Source organism: Dysidea avara, chromosome 8, assembly GCF_963678975.1.
Source record: "Dysidea avara chromosome 8, odDysAvar1.4, whole genome shotgun sequence".
Lineage (NCBI taxonomy): Eukaryota > Metazoa > Porifera > Demospongiae > Dictyoceratida > Dysideidae > Dysidea > Dysidea avara.
In genome coordinates this window covers 18,756,813-18,774,728 of record NC_089279.1, presented here as the reverse complement: position 1 = coordinate 18,774,728, position 17,916 = coordinate 18,756,813, and the positions used below count along the sequence as shown (strand labels likewise).

Sequence of the window (17,916 nt, the reverse complement as noted above, 5' to 3'; positions counted from 1 at the left end):
ATATTCCCACAATGTGGCATACCAGCTTTCTTGGCTGCACAATACTTCTATTTTGCATAATGAGAAATCAGTGTATGTCAGTGAACTTTTAGCTGTACATAAATACTCCCCTACTCTTAGTGACCTAGCTATACACTACGATGCAAACATGCACAATACATACGTCACTTACATACTATATATGACAATATGTAAATACATAGATTTTTTAATGCTAAATAGTTGTGAATAAATAATTCAATGATAATGCATAATAATAATTTTAAACATACTATAACTATTATTTGGTTGGTACTGATGTTTGTATGGTAACAGCATGAATAGAACCAATAACATCCTTTAATGCCTATATATAACAGAACAACACGAGATATAAAAACATAATATTATTAACAAGAGTGATTATTTTGCAATACAACACACAGTAAAAGTCAAATTTCAGCAGTAGACAGAATAGTCCTCATGTTGCATTTGTGTTGTGCTTAAAGTGGAGTGTTTGGGTTGGTGTTTGGGTTGGTGTTGGCTGTTCCCTTGTTTCACTACTTTTTTAATCTGTGATCCATCAAATTTTTTCCTTCTACTTGTTTGTTTACTTTTTTACCTAGTTATGACTAATGAAGAAGCACATACTGTATAAAAAGAAAGAATGGCGCTAGGCATGACAAAATTAATTTTGCATCTCAGTGTGCACCCAAATAATCAATTAACAGGTCTTTACGCTTCATTTCCAGCTATGTTCCATCTGTTACAGTGATACAAACGAAGAACAGTAAAGGAAGTGTCTCTGTTATCAATCCACTCACTACAGAAAATATGGGCGTTTAGCGTGATAACTAATCAACACAGGGAAGCCGTATCATGCTATCACGAATTGACACTTTGCGTTGTCAGCAAATAGAACTGGGACACAATGGAGGACAAAGGTACAAAGGTAAGTCCATGATGCGTGCATTGTAGCTGCTGTTGCAGTTGGCGAACAGGCATGTTTGAGATGAAGCGACATAAAACAGTGAAGAAATCAAACCTGTAGCCATATCCATTGTAAAGTTATGCTTGGCTGGAGACATCAGGCAGTCGGTTAGTACAAATGCAGTTAAATAAAAAATTAACATTTCATAAAAACTTGTTGGAAGGATTTAGGGTCGCTCTGAAGACATATTTGACCTCGATTACACCCAACGAATGTTGCCAAGCTGTCGTGAAAGAAATCTGAGGCTGGTTTTAGGGTGATACCAAGAGTATATAATAGTAACCAAGAGTATTGAACAGGTGTATTACCCTGTGATTAATGATTGCGTGAAGTAATACAGATACTTCAGTAATTGTTTGTTTATAATACCATGAAGATTTGCTGTACAGTACAGCTCACGGGTAACGTCACATGTACACGCACAAGGCACGCGAGGTGCACTCGAGTAACCCGTGTGGATGCAGACAGGCTACAGAAATGCTCCATGATAGCAAACTTTACTCGAGAGCATCACGCAAGACGAGATACTACAGGTCTCGCCTATGGTGTTGGGAGGTAGCGCTGGCTCAGTTCCGCCAGCTGTGAGGTCTCCTATTGCAATGCCTGTGTTGTAGTTACCGAATACTTGGTCACTTAGCTACTGATTTTACCTGTCACGGACTACAGTCAGTACTGTAGCTACAGTAGCAGTAGCTACCGTAGACCTAGATGGATTGGTCATCAAGTAATGCCACAAAACCCCAGTTAGTGCATTTTTCAATTTCATATATTCTTTATCTAGATAGCCAAAGGAATGGTCAACCAAAGTTTCAACTCTAGAAGCCAAGAAATTTCGAAGTTACAGTGCTACAAAGTGGCAACAGCAAAAAATCGATTTGTACAGTGACAATAAACTATAGGCGCTTAATAAAATGATCATAACATACGGATGCAGTCCTCTACCAAAATGCAGCTTGCACCATCAAATTCTCCATGAACAAGCAAATCCATTGCTGGGTAAGTTTTGTCTTCCAGGCCTTTCCTACGACCAGGGGGACCGGCAAAGGCGAACGAATGTAAGAAAAAGCGATAGTGAACCACTCGTCCAACGCAAGGCAGATTAACGCTGATATCTTCCATCTCCTTGGGAGTATGACACGAAACAAAGATTTTGGAACTCCTCTTGCTTTTGGGATCACGATGCTACCACGGTTTTTGGTGTTATCACTTTCCTTCATTGTGAAACAAACGCTTTAGAATTTACGGAAATTTTTTATTTATTTTGTAAATATTCCACCCATTGCGTTCTGCAGGCCCAGCGTGCGTTTATTGCATTCTACTGTAAAATTAGCTAGCTAGGCTTGCACGAACATATGGGACCGGTCACACATGTTTACGTGATTTAAGTGTTGTATGAAGTTACTAAACTCGGTGGCGAGTGTTCTCATGTGTGGCGAGTTTCTCGTGCGGCTAGTGCATATTCATGCGATGTTCCACAGGTATCGTACAGTACATTGCAAAAGAATGATCCAGCGAGAAGAAGCAAGCATTACTCGCATGTGTATACTCGCGACGTTACCTGTGAGCTGTACTGTGTTTAGTCCAATTCAGCCACTAAACGAAGTGAAAAAATGATAGGAAATGACTAATGTTAAGGTTCTGGCACTGCCAAGCAGACCCCTGAAGGCATAGCAAAACGCTCGTTTGTGCAACTGTTGTTTTAGTGAGCTGGAGTTGTCATGGGTCAATACTACACTTTCCTCGTACAATAACTGTTGAATACTTGGTTGATTAACACGGAAAACTGGCAAGTAAGACCCACTGCCACGTTGGAATGGCCTTCATCTTTGTCAACACGGAGGAGTACAGGAAACACACTATACCTTTATAGATTTGCCAGTTCATGGAGAACAGATTAAGCCAAGTTCCTTCTCTGTAGCTTGTTTAAGTCGTGAGTTATGATTGATTATTTAAGTGCCTGTAATTTATTTGTTTTATCACTGTTATAACTGTCTAGCACTATAACTCCAAGACCATTCATCATGAAATGCTGAAACTTTGGCCGGTCACTCCTTTGTTATTATAGATCGCAGAGATGCAATAAAATGGAATTCGACAAATGTGCAGAAATGGCTGTTTTTGTTCAGTCAGCCACATTTTCTGATTCTTGTGTAACACACACTTGCTTGTCACATAACAATTGCTGGTGTCTCTGAGCATGCAACACTACCACATGCCATGATGTTTGGTTGTTAATTGTGCTTATTTCACTCTACTACTGTAAATTCTCAATAAATTTACTTATAACAAATTTCTATTACACTTACATCATTAACTAGTTGGTGTTGTTTAAGAATTCTCTTTCCTCTAAACATCTCAGACTCAACAGTGATAGAATATGCTTGGCCACAGCCACCTGATTAAAAAGACATTCAACATAACACTGTCAACCGGTAAGACATTGAATCTACAATTCTGTAAGCTACAAGGTTATAGAAAAATAAATAAAAAGCATATTGATATAAATTACTGTACTATATTATGCAAGCACAACCAGGAAGGTACAATATGTGTAATACTGCAGAATAGTAGCACATATTAGGGACATAATTTTGTGGATTAATTTTGTAACTGCTTCCTTGCACACTATGGCAGCAAAATTTTATATGAGGAATATTGACAGCGCGTTGTGTGCTAATTCACTGACCTGACATGTCTTCCACATTGACAGTACTTGCTAGTACTTTGTCTTGCAGTATTTTTACTATCTTGTTCTCTTCTTCTGTTGGACTAGATAATGCAGAGCTCGAGTTGAACCATCTCCAGTATAGCGGATACTACAGTGTGAAATATAATAATAATAATGTGAACTACATCCATTGTACTAGTGTTCATTACAAATTATTTGATATAACAAGTGTTGTATTAGCATAGTTTGCACATACACACATACATGCATGTACGTATGTATATACAAACACAGTTGTAGTAGGATAGCACTTTGATATGCACTTTATACATACGTATTTTTGTACCATATAGCAGGACTATAAATTCTTACACAAGCAAAGTGTCTATTAATACTGTAATTTCATCACTTTGAGAACAATGGGCCAGTGTGTGGGAGGGGTGGTTATCATAATCAAATTCTATTAGTAACTTTCAAACATACCTTTCAAAAAAATTACAACTTTTTCCTTACTAAATACATGTTCAAAGATATCACACTTTCTAGACAACAAAACACTTAGCAAGAAGCAAAGTTACATTCTTAGAATGTGTACATTTCTAGAATGAAGTACTCAATGGAATACGGTAGGTATACTCTTTTGAAAGACAGCACAATTACAACCTGTCTGAAGTTTTGCCCTCAGTAGTAACAAACTCTTCATAAGGTTCAACAGTATAATTTTACTGTATGTGTAATTGAGCGTCATTAACATGGTTGACTGTGCAATTAAATTATCTAAATGTATTTTTGACTGGTGAGGTGCACTGTCTTCAGTATAATTAAAGTAATAGGAAACATTAGGAATTTTAAGTTGGATTAGGGACCATGGAAAAAAGTAGGAAAACAAGGGAGGTTGCCTACACCTGTAGATATACTAGTGGACATTTAATCCCTAATTCAGTCTAATGTCCACTAGTATATCTGCAGGTGCAGGCAACCTCCCTTGTTTCCCTATGATTCCTAAAATTTCCTATTACTTGTTTGTCTACTCTTTTGTAACATTATTATGACTGGTCAATCTGCACATACCGCATCAAAAACAAGGATGGCGCCAGAGTTAATGTTTTTGTCTGAACATGCGCCCCAGTTATCAATTACTGACTCGAAAGTGAAGTGGCCATTACGCTTTGCTTTCAGCTATGTTCACAGCGCTACAAACAAAGAACAGTGGGAGAAGCACCTCTGCAATCAATCCAGTCACTACGAAAAATATGGATGATTCGAATGTCCTAACTCTCAATTACTGACTTGAAACCATGACAATTTGCTCTACACAGCGTTACAAGCAAAAAACAGTATTAGAAGTACCTTTGCAATTACCATGGAAAATATGGACAATTCCCATTTACAAATGTAAGGAAGCCATGCATTGTGCTACCGCAAATTGACACCTTTGGGGTGTCAGCAAAAGAAATGAGACACACAGGAGAAAGGTAAGTCTATGATGTGTGCGTTGTACGTACTGCGGTATGCCAAAAAGCACATCTCGGGACGAAGTGACATCAAACAATGAAAAAAAATCAAGCCCGTAACCTTAGCTGCTATTGAGTTACACTTGCCTGAAGGCATCAGGCAGGCAGTTATTCATTAGAAAATTCCATTGCATAAATATTTTAAAAATTTTGTAACAATCTATTCTAAGCATATAGGGTCATACTGAAGGCTTGGTTTTACATAAGCAATACTGCCAAGGCACCAGAATGGTATTGTGAAGCTGGTTTTTGGTTGATATTTTTTGGCCAAATCCATGATCCCTAATATACAGTACTACTGTACTCTATGACTCTTATCATGCACATACTATAGAAAAAATCATCAGAATAACATCAGCAAATTTGCATGTGGACAGGGGATAAGTGTTAAATGCTGGGTTGAAAGTTAATGTTTGATTCATGCACTTCAAAGAATTATCGAGTTTTGGAATGGAACTGAGATTTTAATTGGGTTTATGGTGTTTGCTGGCTACTGACTTGCAATACTGTCATAGTTTAAGTTTCACGATTTCAAGTTCAAGTATAAGTTCATGGTTCCATGTATGACCATAGACAGTAACACACAATCTCTATAAGTGGGTGTGGCTAACAGAAGAAGCTGGAATTAGACTATGAAGTGTTAGTACACTTCCACATCACCATAATAAATATGCCTCCATTTCACACATGATCCAATCTGGATATCAATAAAGCATGTCAGACTAAACAAAATGTGGGCTGGTTGACTTGACCTGGCTAATTTAAAAAACCTAATTTTAAAATTATTTTGCATGGATTGTACCCAATCATAGATCCTTTACACCCCCGGGATAGGAATCTCCGCATAATGACTGTACTTTGTGCTAGACTATCCGCACCGTTTATTAATTGGTGTTGCCTGGGTGGCAAAAAGTTGAGCCATTGTTCTATTGTGAATTTTGGGCCACTTGCTGCAGTAATCTTGTTATCTATCACAAACAAGGCAATTTGGCGATTCTGGAGGCAATAGCAGCGACAGAACTCAATGAGTGACCCGTGCGACTGAAAACTTTGGCTAGCTGTAAGTCTCGAATTGTTCACTATATGAACGTCAAATTCATGATATAAGTATACCTTGATATAAGTAATTGAACCAGCATAACCATATGTCCATTTCTTCTTTAATGGCAGACATTTGAGACTTGCCGCTTCAGTGATGTGGTAACTTTGGCTAGCTCTAACCACCTGAAACAATGTTGTTATAGCTTACGACTTGTTTTGTGTACTTACCAATCCTTTGTTAGTCGAACTGAAGTAAAACCATCGTGCCTGCCGTCCACTGAAGAGAGAAAAAGTCCGTTAAAGTTCAATTACTAATGCTTTAATTGTAATCTGCACCTGATATAATGCACAGGGGTAATATATATTTACAATTTGTGTAAAACATCTAGATAATGATTACTATGCATCCTTCTGTGATATGTTTTAGCTCAATGGGAGGACAGAGGCTGAAGCTTTCTTCTGTAAAAAGGTATAAGAAGAAAAGGAAAGCCACGCTAGCTGACAAGAATGGCAAAACTGGATTCACTCTATCTAGAGATGCCACTGTTACTACTGATGGAATTAGTAAGGCTGTTGCTTGCAACAATCTGCAGTGGCACTGTTGCTACAGATGCAACTACCAGTAGTACTGTTGCTGCTACCAATGGCACTGTTGCTGCTACTGATGGTATGTTGCTGTTACTAATGGCACTGTTGCTACTACTGATGGAACTGTGTTACTACCGATGGAACTGTTGCTACTACTGATGGAACTGTGTTACTACCGATGGAACTGTTGCTACTATCAATGGAACTGTTGCTGTTACTGATGGTACTGTTGCTGCTACCAATGGAACTGTTGCTGCTACTGATGGTACTGTTGCTGCTACTGATGGTACTGTTGCTGCTACTGATGGTACTGTTGCTCCTACCGGTGGCACTGTTGCTACCAATAGAGATACCAGTGGAAATACAGGTAGAACTAGCTGTATTCCCATCACTACAGATGTAAACAGTCATAACAGTGTTTCACTTGATACGACTAACCTCACGGTTTCATTGCTTCTACTTTATAAACAATGTCAAGTTCAAAATTTAGTTCAACTGAAGAATTTTTTTTGCGAAGATGGGAGAATTTACAAATTGGCAGATCATCGAGGCAACTGTAGAGCATTTTAGTCTTGTTAAAATGAAACTTACACCTTCTCCACAAGTCACAGCATCTCTTCAAATATATCCCAACTTTGAATATAATGGTAACTTGGGAGTGCCAGTTTGTACTCATGTGTACCGTGTCAATGATCTGAGACTGATCCTTAATGCAATAAACTCACTTCATTTATGTGAAGGCAACTAGTGTGAAGAATTTTCTGAGGTGGTTTTGCATAATGAGGAAAATTTTATGGAACAGACTGTAAGTTGTTATTTGGCTTTTAATGCAATGATTATACTTCTTTTTACATAGGTAAGACAGTAATCGCCAGTATTGTGACTGTAGAGGGAAAGCAAACCATTAGACATCGGGAATGTCACATTGCAGTTCAACAAGGGAGTTGAGAGATGTATTAAGTGCACTGCACATTGTAAAACTTTGCACTCTGCTGTTTCCAGACTATACACAGCCAATCAAATGCAGAATTGTCACCCAGTGCTCATAGCAGTACTTCTCCAAGCAGTCATGCCAATTTAGAATATTTGACAGCCCCAGGCAGGGCACTCAGGGTACGTATCTTTAGTATCTTACAAGGTTGACTGAAGATAGTAGACAGTTGGTTAGCAGACTGAAAGCTAAAGTTAATAAGATAACAGAGATGCAAGGTGTTGGTATTGAACCATCTCTGGAGGAAGACTTGGTGACTGTAATGAACCAGCATGACAGTGAAATTACTGAGCAGTTAATGTTTAGTTACACTACCACTCACCTATTTACGTGCTCTGTTCCTCGGATCTTCATTCTTCACCTCCAGCAATCCATTGATTGAGGAGGATGTTTGGTAAGTGCCAGGGGCCTCATCTACCATGGTATATGGCCTAGGCAAGGTTATGTAATTCCAGCGGGGCCAAAGTAGGAAGTACTTTTGGTTTATTGATGCTTGGGTAACGAAAGAGTTTAGAGCAGAGAAGCGTCTCTGTCCTAAACTCTTTACAATAGAGGTAAACGGGAGAACCTAGTGGATAAGGCAGATATCCTAAGTGAGGCCCCCTGGCTGTCTCAGACTCTTCTAAGGAGAATGGACGAACTGCTTATAGCAGCAGTAGGTGATGTGTTGACCTGCGGGTCACCACTAATTTGTGTCACGTGGCTTTAGCAAGATTGTGACAGCATCAACACCTGTGCGCAGGTGCCAGATTGTGATGACAGCATCAACACCTGTGCGCAGGTGCCAGATTGTGATGACAGCATCAACACCTGTGCGCAGGTGCCAGATTGTGATGACAGCATCAACACCTGTGCGCAGGTGCCAGATTGTGATGACAGCATCAACACCTGTGCGCAGGTGATACAATGGTCAGGACGTGACCGTTGTTTTCAGAGTTGTCAATATCTACTGCTGAGAGTGGCACTGTGTGAAATAGCATCGACACGTGATAGTAGCACTGAGGTCCCTCTATGGTGGTTAGCTGGTTGGTACTCTATAGCTGGGTAATGTTTGATAGTGCTCATGACAGAGAGTGGATGGGAGAGTGTCTCCTAATACTGATCTGGATGGGAAAGCGTCTCCAGCTAGCAATCTGGTTGGGAGTGCATCTCTAGTTAGCAATTTGAATGGGAGAGCTTCTCCTAATACTGATCTGGATGGGAGAGCATCTTCAGCTAGTGATCGGGTTGGGAGAGAGTCTCTAGTTGACGATTTGAATGGGAGAGTGTCTCCTAATACTGATCTGGATGGGAGAGCGTCTCCGGCTAGCAATCTGGTTGGGAGTGCATCTCTAGTTAGCAATTTGAATGGGAGAGCTTCTCCTAATACTGATCTGGATGGGAGAGCATCTTCAGCTAGTGATCGGGTTGGGAGAGAGTCTCTAGTTGACGATTTGAATGGGAGAGTGTCTCCTAATACTGATCTGGATGGGAGAGCGTCTCCGGCTAGCAATCTGGTTGGGAGAGCATCTCTAGTTGGCAGTTTGAATGGGAGAGCGTCTCCTAATAATGATCTGGATGGGAGAGCATCTTCAGCTAGTGATCTGGTTGGGAGAGCGCCTCCTGATACTGATCTGGATGGGAGAGGCAAGCAGCTGTTAGCAACCCGATTTCCTGATGGCACTCTGAACTGGAGGGGCTTGTCTGTGACTGCAGGCAGGATAAAAAGCATCTCTCCTGACAAAGATTTGAACTGCGAGCATCCCTCAATAGTAATCTCTACTTGTGGTAGCGGCTGGCATGGTGAAGGAATCCAGGCTGGCACAGTGAAGGAATCCAGTCAGACCTACAGCTGAAGAACTCGCAACAAAATGCATATGATAGTACAGTCTTTCATGTAAATGTTTAGAGTACAACAACAACAACATTATGTGTCTACTTAGCTTGCTCCACTGCTTACACTACATATGTACGTAAGTACCACTATTGACAATGGGATACTGACTAGAATTGTTAACTGCCAGCATACCATGCCAATTAACATAGAGTACCTGTGTGTAGTGAAGTTTGTGAACTGTTCAGTGGGTAGGGACAGGGTGGGAAGATTTGTTAAAACAGGTATGAATTACTGCCAACGTGTTCTGCTCACTGTGTTGCGCATGTGTTGTTCTTATTAGAGCCCACTGTTGCATGCTAATATTTTGGGTACTTGCACAGCCTACGCTTCACAACATTAACTGTGTTTAATAACTTAAACTTTATTTAATGTTTAGTTACGCTACCACTCACCTATTTACGTGCTCTGTTCCTCGGATCTTCATTCTTTACCTCCAGCAATCCATTGATTGAGGAGGATGTTTGGTAAGTGCCAGGGGCCTCATCTTCCATGATATATGGCCTAGGCAAGGTTATGCAATTCCAGTAGGGCCAAAGTAGGAAGTACTTTTGGTTTATTGATGCTTGGGTAATGAAATAGTTTAGAGCAGAGAAGTGTCTCTGTCCTAAACTCTTTACAATAGAGGCCATAGGTAGTTCATGATATATATTATGTATATCGTGATCTACCCCACCAAGCATCAAGGTTATTTATATATTTATTTAGACCATGCAATGTGCAGAAATGATGATGGTGGCAACATCTAGTAATATGCAAGATAAGCTATGCTTGCAGCATACAGAAGATGATGATGATGTGCAAGCCGAGCAACGGTGACATACAAAACAAGCAGTGGCAGTGACATATGTTGGTATACAAACAAGCAATGGTGACAACATACATATCAAGCAAATGTGACAACATAAACATTAGGAAGACATAACGTACAAGCAAACTAACATGCAACTAACAACACAATGGTGTGCCCCGTGCCAATTGCCTGGCAAAGTTGTGGAGCACATCCTAACCATAGAACTACAGATATATAACGAAGACACTGTATCGTGTACACATTAGAGCAAGCACTGTGTTTTAAAAACAATTCCTGTTGAAGATGTATAGGTTGAAGTTTCCTTTAATAACAATAAAATGGACTTTTCTTTGGGACTATTATAAGAGTCAAGGGTATGGTGTGCAAGAAGCTGGCACAACACCGTGAAACTACTATGCAAAGTTCTACCATGTACTTGGCTGCTTTTCAACATACAATTTATGATAACCATGTGTTTGTGTTGTTGTTTTTACAAAGCAACTCTTATTATTTCACATTTTACTGGAGGTGTACCAATAGAGAAATTTCTGACCGATCCGATATAAAGCGATATACTGAGTCAGAACACCGATACCGACCCAATATAATAAAGTGTAGCTATACATTTAGATTAGAGGAAACTGGGAAACTTTAACTTGCCATAAGATATACTTAGTAAGCAGTTCCAAGTCCTAACAATCACTGCCAATGGTTGATTACCTGTGGTGGTGTGGCCTCAATTAACAGCCCAGACCGTGAGGCACCCACAATTTTTTTTAAAATTATTATTTAGTGCGTGCTCCCACCAAGATAAGTCCAAATCACTCCGTATTTTTAATGGCTTGTAGAGATGGCTGGTTGTTTCAAGCTGTGTTTCTAGTTTATTCATCCCATGGTCGCTTTTTTATAGCTCTCCACTATGATCATTTTTGTATGGTTATAACAACGAATGTTTGCTATGCACGTATTTCTATGGCTTCTCGTAGCGTAGCACTTCTTTTCAAGGATAAAACTACTGTTTCCCTAGCTTTGTTTGCTGTATAACAGAGGGTATAATGCGGCTTTACCATGGCAAAGACTATTTCGGTATATTATATCAATTTTGGCGGCTATATTGAGACCAACTGATATTGGCAAGACAAAATCACCACATTGGCCACTGATACGATGTACCGGTACATCCCTATTCCTTGCATGCATATATATACAGTGTGTGTGGGGACAGTGTGTAAGCTTATACTAGTACACCAATTGGTGTTATACTGTTGCTTACCCGATGCAGCATCTTGTCTGAGGCCGTTTCGCGATAGTCGGGGTGTTTGTCCCCTGGAGATTCTGATTGATGCCCACCACGCGATCTCCCTGCATTTTTGTTGATTAGGTGGCGTCTGACGAACTGGCTATGGTATGAGGTGGAGCTGTAGTTACTGTTGGTATTGAGTCCAGCGGCGTCGGAGCTGTCCCAGGCGACAGTGACACCGTGCATGGGCCAAGGTAAGCGACTTGTAGAAACGACCCTGAAGGCGGCTACTAACATTGTAATATCGCATCTTGTCGCGTCGTCGTCCTGTCCGGAATACTTGTTCCTTGAGGCAGCCCTTCCTCCGGCGTGACAAAGCTCTTCGCTTGCTCAATCCAGCAGTCGACCTTCCCAAGGACGACGACCCTCCCTTTCCTCAGCCGGCGAGAACTACGAGTATTCATCTTGAAGATTTAAAGTCACTGTAACTGACAAGATTTGTTAAAACAGGTATGAAATACTGCCAACGTGTTCTGCTCACTGTGTTGCGCATGCGTTGTTCTTATTAGAGCCCACTGTTGCATGCTAATATTTTGAGTACTTGCACAGCCTACGCTTCACAACATTAACTGTGTTTAATAACTTAAACTTTATTATGATGAAAACTCGTTTCAGGCCTTGTTCTGGAGGCAGCAATAACAAGCATTAAAGAGTGGCAAAGGAGTTCGATGGCACCCACTTATGATAAAGTGGTGCTTATACCTGCACCACTGTAGCAGTGGAGCTTACAAGATGTTGAGGAATTTGAAATGCCTGTGTCTACCACCTGAACGAACTTTATCCACTGATGACCAACTAAGAGAGTATGCCAGATTGGCTAAACCACAAGAATTTGGTCAGTTTGTTGTTTGACGAAATGCATATCAAAAAAGGACTTGTATTCAATAAAAGCACTGGCAGTTTAGTAGGTTTTGTGGATTTGGGTGACATTAACAATGCATTTTTACGATATTCTAACTCTGAATCAGATAGTATAAATGAACTACCACTGGCAAAATCTGTTATGTTTATTAAGAGGAGAGGATTAACATCAAACTTAACATTTCCTTATGCTCAGTTTCCTGTTGATTCTGTAAAGGGTTCGCAATCGTTTCCACTGTTCTGGGAAGCAGTGCATCGGTTGGAGTGTATAGGATTCCGTGCACTTGTGATGGTGCAACTTCTAACCGCAGGCTATATCATTTGTTGACCAATTCACAAACTGACAAGCACAAGGTGTTGAACAAATATAGTAAAGAAAAACGGTACAATTACTTTGTGATCCGCCCCACTTAACCAAGACAATTAGAAATTGTTTTGCATCAAGGCCACTATGGGTAAGTGATTATGTGTACCTAAAATATATCAGTTATAGTGTTCAGGACATTTGATAATTGATTATGTGTATACACCTAAAATATTTTTGTTGATATAGTGCTCAGGACAGGACATCAGCTGGGAGTATGTTGTCGATTTATACAATCGGAATATGGGAGCAGGTCCTAAAGTTACAATGGTCCACAAACTCAAGTACGAACATGTCTGTCTCACATCTTTTTCAAAGATGAGGGTAGATCTTGCTGCCCAGGTATGCATAACATGTTGGTATAGTTGTTGATTCTAGTATAATTATTTAGGTACTCAGTGGAACTGTATCTAGTGCCATCAAGTTGACAAGTGGACCAGATGCTCAGGCTACTGCTACCTTCATTGATATGTGTGACAAATTTTTTGACTGTCTAAATGGTGATGAGGGGAAGCAAGCAAAGAAGAAATTTCAAGAGTGATATACTGAGAAGGATGATTTTCGACTAATGGTATACATCTACTTGTTTATTAGTAATTATAATGTATATCATTGGCACAGTGGCTTAGTGATGACTTCACATCTTACATGAAGAACTGGAAGGAATCAGTGGAGGCTAGACAGGGCTACAGTGATCAGCAGAAACAACGGAATCTTTTAAGTGACCTAACACAAGAAGGAATTTCAATCACAGGTGTGTTGCTATGTACTGAATTATATTGTTCTAGGTAATAATTGTATGCATATTTTTTAGTGTCATCATTTGTTGATTTGGTGCCTATCATTCTAAGTCAACCTGGTGTCACATTTTTCTTAAGTGAAAAACTGTGCCAGGACCCCTTGGAAAAGCTATTTGGCCGACAACGGCAAAGGGGGGAACAAATGATAACCCAATGGCGCATGAAGTTTTTACTGACACACAAGCACTAAGAGTTGTATGGGGACATTAATGTGAAATCAATCGCTGGGAATTGCAGAGGAAAGAAGAGGACAGCTACTTTTGCTGAAATTGGTGCACCTCTGTAAAAACGTAAACAGAAGAGAATAAAAAAGAAGTGATGCATTAGCTAATATTATAGAATACGTGCATGACTTGTTAAGACAGTTTTTTTCTCAAAGCTTTAGATTTCTGAGTTCCTTCTTTTGTTGCACTGGTTGTACTTTTCTATGCAACCTTTAGCTTTTGTAAATGCATGGCTGAGAACTTGAAGTAAATAAATCTACAACCATTTTCAATAGGTCATCACTGATTTCTACAGCAGTCAATCCCATCGCAAGACCCCAGTAGAATCGGACATCTACATCTGATAATGCTTTATCCACAACCAGTGTTCTAATGTCAGTCAATTGACTAACATCTCCAACTAACACGCATTTGCACACCTGCTCAATAGCTATCGGCACTGGTAAAACATTTCATTGGGGTGTATTAGGCCACCACAATCTATAACTTCAGTCCACTGTGCTGACTCCAGGCCAGTTGGACTGTCTGACTGGAGAAGCAATAGAGCATCAACATAGCTCTTCTTTGTAACAAGCTTGGAGTGGAGTTGCTTGATAACATATCCACTAATGTAATTTATTGCGTTCCTTTCCTCAAATGTCAGTTCCGAAGTTTCTGTACTGTTACGTGAATCTTGGGAAGTAGCACTTGAAGATTGCTGTAAAGATTGCAGCTTCGTATGCAGCATTTTCTTGAAAATTTCTTCAGTCACATATTTCCAAAATAATGGATTTGTTTCTAATTCTATACTGATACAAAATTCCTTCCAATCTTTTTCCAGTTGATCACTAATAGAAAATTTATTGTAAGCAGGCCATAGCTTTGATAGATTTATGCTGTTTCCAAACAGAACTTCCCATTTTTGCTGTAGTTTAAACGAAAATCTCTATGCTCTTAGCCATGCCTTCTTGTTGTATCACTTTTGTTGCTGCTGTACGAAAGAAACAAGAGCTATCCAAGTCTGAACTAAACCATGGTCCTTCCAATACTTGTGTGCAAACTTCCAAGAGGTAACAGTTCGCTACTTCTGGTGTTCTTACGGCTAACTGTGAGGCTGGTTGAGACATAACTCTAAAGGTACGGTAGCGCTAGCAGAAATTATTTAGATCTTGGCATTTATAATAGAAAGGTGTCAACGGAGGTGCGGATGGAAGTGTGAAAAACAGCAAGATTCCTATCCCAGGGTGTAAAGGATCTATGACCCAATGTAATGAATTCTTTGTACTGCAATAGTTGACCACAGATAAAACATGGGATACTGGGGAAGTCGCCATCAAATGACTTTGATGTGAAAGTGTTTAATGCCAATCCCCCCTGCTATCAAGGTGCCCAGGTCTCCTCCTTATATTGTAGCTTTGAACGGAAGAAGCAGGGTTCATTTACCCCTTCATCTTTTATGGAATAGGCCGTGCTGCTAATGTGTTTACTTCCTCAAACGGAATCTGTCTTATAGCTGTGATGGGTACAGAATTAGCTTCAGTTTGTTGGGATCTGCTATGAGAGGAACCAGATCTTTATGAGGAAGTCCTGCTGGTAATGCTGTGGCACTTCACCTTGCTTTAGTAGAAGGTCAGGTGCCTTCTGCTGTGATCACAGGTTATTTGGCTAGCACTTTGTGACATCTGGTGCTAGGGGTGAGTTCAGCCTCGGGGTGAGTGTCGGTAACCCAGGGAAGAAAATTTATAAAAACTCCTTTAATAAGCGCCGTCGGCCCTTGGCAGAGTCAAAACTCTCAAACACAAAACTGTAGGTGATTTTATACTGTAGGCGATTTTGATCTATACTCACTAGAAAAAGGCAACAGGTTTGTTAACAGTATGAACCTTGGTTTGAGCTCTGGTTTGATACAGTTCGAGCGTACCAGTATATAAACAAGATTCCCTTGTAAAAACATACGAACATAGAGCCTACTTAGTATGCAACACGGTATAGTATACTTTAAAACCTTTTTTAGTGTCCAAATACGACGTGATACTGAGTTCATCCGGCTGATTTTCTCGAGGATTTCTACAAACATAAGAAAATTGTAAGCGCCTGTCAAGATATTTATTTGTGGCGTCAAACATAGCGCCACTGTGACGTCATCGACAAATTTTCCTCTACAAAGATTTAAACTATACCTGAAACCAGTGGCGTAGCTACCATTGAGGCAACCGAGTCAGCTGCCTCTCGGTAAAAAAAAAAATGCTCAACTGAACAGGCTGAGCAGGCCTGAGTTTTGGCACCCCGAATTTTCTACTCAAACATGACTATAGACAGCATTACTGTACCGTACACAATAGTATCTATGGCTGTAGTACTAAGCAGGGCCAGAACTTGGTGACACAGTCTGGCATTGGATGGATCACTTTTCAGCTACTTGAGTTTGTAAAAAGATCGAGATACTCTAATAGAGCAGTCATCGTAATACACTCTAATAGAACATTCAGTACAGATTATAGCCACTGTTCTCATTGCACTGCTTGGTCTAAATCATTTACATTTATGTTAATCAATTGATCATGCATATCATGTATTAGCAGTTACAATAAAAAATAGCCTCCACATACCATTTAAAAGCATGTATTTTCAAAAATTTCCTTAAGGGAGCATGCCCCTAGACTCACTAGCTTGAGATGATTAGCACATGCAGTTGAACATCACATCAAAGAGATAATAATCTCTGACTTAAAACATCACAGCAGATCAATGCTGAAAAAGTAGTGTGCATGACTATGACTACCATTGCAGTCCATGATGGCCTGATCACTCAAAAATATCTCTGGAGTAGTCTGATTCAGTTTTTGTGTTGAGTGCAATTACAAATTGAAGTATGCATGGTATGCATATGCTGTAGCACTAACTAAGCTGGAACATTACTTATGACATGTAGAAAATGCTCAGAGTCTTCTGAAACAATTTCTTCCATCCAAACAGAGAGTCAGCCTGCAAATGCTGTACCACCCAATTTTGAAAGTGTGTGTGAATCAGTTGAGTCAGAAGCTGACCTTCTCAATTATTTCAATGAATAGACTTTGCCTCGGTAAAAAAATTTTCCTGGCTACGCCACTGGGAACACATAGGGCTGTTATTAAGCTGACAATAGAAGCCTTTTAAGTTCAACAAAATTAATGTTAATAATATGAGTAGCCAATCAAAATTGCTGACATGTGAAACCTTTTGAGTGCAACAACAAATGATAAACCAATCAGATCAAGAGCTGTAAGAATGATGCAATCACCTGTTAGAAGTTAATGGCCACATTAGCGTTGTTTTAGTTAACCATAACTAATACTAAAAATAGTTTTAGTAAGACAAATGTGTACTAGTTAACTAAATCTATAGTTAAAAAACAACAGAATAATTTACTAAAAAACTAAAAGGGATTTATAACTAAAACCAAAAGATTTTTCTTATGCACAACTAAAACTATAACTAAAACTAAAACAGCAAAGGCAATATAACCATAACTAAATCTATAATTAAGAAGGATTAATTACTATAATTATTGAAGAAACTAGCTATGACTATAATAACTAAAACTAAAACTCTTCACTAAAACAACACCATGTTGCTCAGACCACTGCATGTATAAGCTCACATACATTCTACAGATGGAACAAAGCACAGAATGAAATTGTACTGCTGTATGTAGCATCCAATCATCAATATGTGCTATAGGTTGGGAAGTTCAGCTACTTTTAGTAAGACAATTATGTACTAGTTAACTAAAACTAAAACTGGCTACAGTATAACTAAAAGCAAATCCGTATTATTACTGAAACTAAATCTATAACTAATTGATACAACAGAATAATTTACTGAAACTAAATCTAAAACTAAAAGGGATTGGAAAAGATTAGCTTTAAAAAAATGTTTCCCACTGTGGATCTGTACCCTGGACCTCCAGG

At 39.5% G+C, this 17,916-nt stretch overlaps 1 protein-coding gene across 1 annotated transcript; it reads right to left on the bottom strand.

Moving 5' to 3' along the window:
- Window positions 1–201: 201 nt before the first annotated feature.
- Window positions 202–16,073, bottom strand: LOC136264192 (bolA-like protein 3). Its single transcript, XM_066058902.1, has 4 exons — window positions 15,972–16,073; window positions 3,657–3,786; window positions 3,277–3,365; window positions 202–346 (listed from the first exon to the last, which is right to left on the bottom strand). The coding sequence occupies exons 1-4, from the start codon at window positions 16,041–16,043 to the stop codon at window positions 281–283; spliced, it is 357 nt and encodes a 118-aa protein (XP_065914974.1). The 5' UTR covers window positions 16,044–16,073; the 3' UTR covers window positions 202–280.
- Between the last annotated feature and the right edge of the window lie 1,843 nt (window positions 16,074–17,916).